Below are 5,437 nucleotides of genomic sequence, written 5' to 3'. Positions count from 1 at the left end.
TATATATATATATATATATATATCGTTGGTAAATCATAAATCCAAAACAGACACATTCTAAATTATAGAGCAGTAGAGTGTATATATAAAGATAGATATGGCTTTACTATCTAAAACATAAATATTAAGTACTGAGACAGTATAATTGCAGGTTTTAAATATATGTAATACACATCACCAATGAATGTAATATGTAAATGAACAAAACTACTACTTGATATTCAGATATTTGATAAGTAACTGTCAACTACTATCTTCTTTTTCTCTAGACCAAATTAAGTAAATACTCTTAAAGAGCATATGAAGACACATGAATCTACTTAAGCTGTTCTTCAGTACATTCTGAAGAGAAAACTAATGTGGGTTAACCACAGAGTCTACCTATACAGAGAGACTGCATGCTTACAAACCATTTGCATGTAACTTTATTTACAATATATCCAACTAATTTTCTGTTGATTATAGCAATGTTTTAATATAATTTCAGGTTTATTGGAAGACAGAGATTTGTCTCCTTTAAGGATATTCCTGGATGAACTTGGTGGTTGGCCTGTCGTTGATATCAATTGGAATGAAAGTAATTTTAACCTCTACAGTCTGATGTCAAAACTACGCTTGTACAACAACAACATTTTTGTATATATGTGGGTTTCTACGGATGAGAAAAACTCCAGTACCAATATTATCCAAGTAAGATATTCTACCTTCTTCTGCTGATATATTAAATCCTTATAATCTAATGTATATGTGTGTGAAAGACAATGAGTATGCCTATCGTTATGGATGAGGGTCAAAGAAGTTCAACTAACACACATTGCCATACTCTTATGCTGTGATCATACACTCTGCCAGGGCCATCCCCATCCAGTCCTTGATATCATCATTCAATCTATCTTGATCACCTGTGAGCACAAAATTTCAGTTTTTATTGTCTGACCATCACCAACAACTTTTGCTCGATTCATCTCTTCCAGTACTACACCAGTTGTTTTACAGACCACTCGACTAATCTGCAACACATGTCAGAAGTGTATCATCTTAAATGCCCTCAGTCACTTGGTATTCATAACCCTTAGGAGTATGCTTTACACACATACAATACTTCTGGCAAGACTAGGGTTTTTAGACATTTCAATTTGGGTCTTTTACCAAGGGGTACATCATCATCATCATCATCATTTAACGTCTGCTTTCCATGCTAGTATGGGTTGGACGATTTGACTGAGGACTGGTGAAACCAGATGGCTACACCAGGCTCCAATCTGATTTGGCAGAGTTTCTACAGCTGGATGCCCTTCCTAATGCCAACCACTCAGAGTGTAGTGGGTGCTTTTATGTGCCACCGGCACGGAGGCCAGTCAGGGGCTACTAGCAATGGCTATGCTGGAAATGGTGTATTTTATGTGCCACCTGCACAGGAGCCACTCCAGCGGAACTGGCAACAAACTCGCTTGAATGTCTTTTCACGTGCCAGTAAGGCGATGTTGGTAACGGTCATGCTCAAATGGTGATTTTTACATGCCACCAGCATGAAGCCAAGCAGCTGGTGCTCTTGCAACAATCACGCTCGGACAGTGCTCTTAGTAAGTTACTGGTATTGGTGCCATCACGATTTCCCATTCGCTTGCCCCAACAGGTCTTCGCATGCCGAGTTTAGTGTTCAATGAAGACGTTGGCATGGGTGCCAGGATTTCAATTTCGATTTCACTTGCCTCAACAGGTCTTCGCAAGCAGAGTTTAGTATCCAAAGAAGGAATGTTACGCATAAGTGGGCTGGCTACATCCCTGGCAGAGGCCTTGGATTTTGGTCTCCCTTGGCTTGCCAGGGATTCAGTTTACTTTTATGCCTTAATAGCACTGTATAATTTGAAGTGTCCACAAGTTTCATTCCATTTCTGCAGCCTGGTCACTGATGCAGTCTTGGTGCTCTTAAATGAAGAATGACAAAATCCTCATAACTCTTCTACAGTTTCTTACAAAGAATTATATTTAATTTCTGTAAAGGAAGCATACAACAAAATATAACACCACTAAAATTTTTATTGGCACATTATTTTAGCAATGACCAAGGAGGAAAAAGTATGTAAAAATCAATGTGGAATAAATTGAATCTTGTTGGAATCATAAATACTTGCATCAATTAAATGTTTAGCCCTAAGTCAATCCTGACTGAGCAGACCTATGCTGAAAATATGTTCCGACAAGAATCATCGTCTTTTTTTTATATAAATATAAGATTGTATTGCCTAAATAAAGATAGAGAATGAGCTGAAGGGGATTTAGCTGCTATTTTTAGTAGGACAAGTGACATTGTCCAATCACTCCAAAACAATTACACAAAGTAAGATAATGCTGAATCCATTCTCTCTAGTTCCAATATTTTAGAAAAGTAGGATATTAGATGACGTAATCAGAGGTACACTGAATAATAAGTGGACTGCTTGCAATGGATAATAATGATTTATAATAAATGCACAAAACCAGAAATTTGTGAGGAAGAAGCTTTTAAAAATCAGCCCTAATACTTGATTAGTACATTTATTTTTTTATTGACCCTGGTAGGATGAAAGGCCAAGTTAGTCTTGGTGTGGTTTGAACTGAGAACTTAGAATTGAAACATACTGTAAGGCATTTTATCTAACATGCTAACAAGTTAGTCGATTGACGAACAACAGGTATGACTTGTGTGTTGATGTGCATATATGTGACTTAGTCACTGAACTATGTCAGTCAAGCCATAGACATTGATCAAAACTTTAACATAACAAAATTTGGCACTGAACCAGTGACATATTTTGACTGTGTGAATGACTATACAACTTTTGAAAATATATATTCACTGTCATAAAAATGAGAATATTTTGCTAATGTACATCAAATGAAATACATTAAGTAATGAATACAAAAAATAACATTAAAAAAACAATTGAAAATAAGCTTGTGCTTTTATGGTTTTACATCTTTCTTTTACATTTCAGATTTTTCTGAAATATATATATCTACATAAATAATAAAACAAATGCAGTGGAGTAATGGCGAATAATTTACTTAAAGTCAAATACTTTTTTCATCAGATACATCAGAGTTTGTTAAATACACACAATGATTCAGTAGTATCTCAATCTGCAGAAAATAGTAGCTAAACCTATCAAATCACACCCTTAAAAAAAGGCTATATTGAACAATATTGCTCATGCTATAAAAACAATGAACCTGTCATCAAGTGTTCTATCACAATTTTTAAACTATCTTCAATCTGGGACCACACAAGAGTTTAAGGTCTTTGTGTAGATGTACAGCTTGATATCAGTTGTCTTAAATCAGGAAAGAATAAATTAGCAAGTATATACAAACAGATAATTTAAATATATAAGCTTTGTAGGGTAGGGTTTTCGAGCGAGATCGTTGCCAGTGCCCCTGGACTGGCTCTTGTGCGGGTGGCACATAAAAGACACCATTTCGAGCATGGCCGTTTTCGTGCGGGTGACACGTAAAAGCACCCACTACACTCTCTGAGTGGTTGGCGTTAGGAAGGGCATCCAGCTGTAGAAACTCTGCCAAATTAGATTGGAGCCTGGTGTAGCCATCCGGTTGCACCAGTCCTCAGTCAAATCGTCCAACCCATGCTAGCATGGAAAGCGGACGTTAAACGATGATGATGATGATGATGATGATAAGCTATACCTGTCAGTCATGCAGACTAAGAGACCACTCTTAGAGGAGAAGAGCAACTTCTGAAATGACTGAACCTTCATATTTTATATATGTAATGTATATCCCCATCATAATGATAAGCAGAAAAATACTCAGCAGGCCTTTTTTCTGCTAGTAACAGTTGTAGCTAATTTATGTACAAGGCTAGCAATTTTGAGGGGTGGAGTTAAGTCAATACCATTGATCCCAGTACTACACAGGTACTTTATCAACACCTCCAGAATACTGCAAGGCATTTTGGCCAATGTTCTAATGATTCAGCCAAACCACCAGCCTTTTAAAGACAAATGATATTTTAAATCAATTTCTATGAACAAAATATAGGCTGGATATTGGAGGGAATAGATTTTCTAATAAACATTTTTAATGTCAAAACAACTCTGGAATGAATTGGTAAAATTAAATTATATAAATTGATATCAGATAACCTAATTAAACTGCTTTCATAATCATTTCATATCTCCAATTCCATAATAGCATGGATTGGATTGTTACAGAGTGAGTCAGCTCTTATTCAGAGATACTGCTCTCCTAGAGGGACTTCCCATTTTGAGCATGGTTTCTATAGCTAGATGCCCTTTGTATCACCACTCAATGTATTGAGTGCATTTTATCATGGTACCAACATTATATAAATTGCTTTAGCCAGGTCATGTGTTGTTGAAGACTTCATGCTTGGGATTAGCTTGTATCGTTGTCTAAGAAATGAACTCACCATTTTTCCTCTACATCTGTCTAAGTGCAATTGATAAGGTGGGGCCAGGTAAAGTTTCTTTTATAGTGAGACTCATCAAGTGTCTCATCCACACAGTTGTTAAGCTGTTGTTCCATCATATTTTATTGAAGTTAGTATTATTTAGTTCCAGCTCAGTCCAGATCAAGCAGACTTGTGAGCAAAGGTTTTTCTAACCACAATCATCTCATTCTTTACTGAGAGAGAACATCTCTGACTACAGGATATGATATCCCCTTCTTTGTTGCTGTTTAGCACCAGTTAAACTCTGATGCAGTGGTCTCATGGTCCTTGACTATGGGTTACCCTTATCACTTCCTTAGGCCTCCTTTTTCACTTTAGCACAGGTGAGTTTTGAGTGATTTAACCATTATTTCTAGCCAATTGAATGATCGCAAAGAGGCTCCGTCACATTGGCTTATACATTAAACTGTTCCTTTTCAAAACAATGTGATTAGAGAGCAATTTGGCTGCTTTTTCTAGCAGAACAATCAACTATGAAGAGGCTCCATAGTTGATTTATTGCTGTTGGATGTATTTCCATTAAAATTTCACTTTAAACTAATGAAATATATTGATCCGTTAATTTGTAGACGCAATTTCACTTTAAATACAATTTTATTGAAAAACTTTACTCAACCAAACAAAAATACTACACTTAGCTGATGATGGCCATTCTTCACTTTGGTTTCGAAATTTTACATGGAAAATTCTTTGAAGCCAGCATTTCTGTGAATTCTTTAAAAGAGAAAAGAGAAAAAAAAAAAGAAAATTTTTTATCATTCCCTGAAAATTGTCACTAGAAACGTGTTAAAGCATTTAAATTGAATAAAAGCAATTTAATGAATAATGGTCATTGATTAGTGACATTCAATTAACAGATGAATTGTTCAGTTTTTTTTAATGTTTTATCTTTTAGTCAAAGAGGACAACAGATCTCATGACCTTTTTACAAGGCTTCTGAGACTAGTAAGAGAGACAAAAGGTGTC

General features: G+C 35.8%; 1 protein-coding gene across 1 annotated transcript in view; it reads left to right on the top strand.

The window, feature by feature from the left end:
- The window catches only part of LOC106877475 (neprilysin-4), a 105,876-nt gene that overhangs the window by 52,454 nt on the left and 47,985 nt on the right, over positions 1-5,437 (top strand). Inside the window, exon 6 of the mRNA XM_052976910.1 lies at positions 488-690. Coding sequence (XP_052832870.1) covers positions 488-690 — 203 coding nt within the window. The remainder of the gene's footprint in view (positions 1-487; positions 691-5,437) is intronic.

This window comes from Octopus bimaculoides, chromosome 26 (genome assembly GCF_001194135.2).
Source record: "Octopus bimaculoides isolate UCB-OBI-ISO-001 chromosome 26, ASM119413v2, whole genome shotgun sequence".
Classification (NCBI taxonomy): domain Eukaryota; kingdom Metazoa; phylum Mollusca; class Cephalopoda; order Octopoda; family Octopodidae; genus Octopus; species Octopus bimaculoides.
This window is presented reverse-complemented; position numbering and strand designations above follow the sequence as displayed.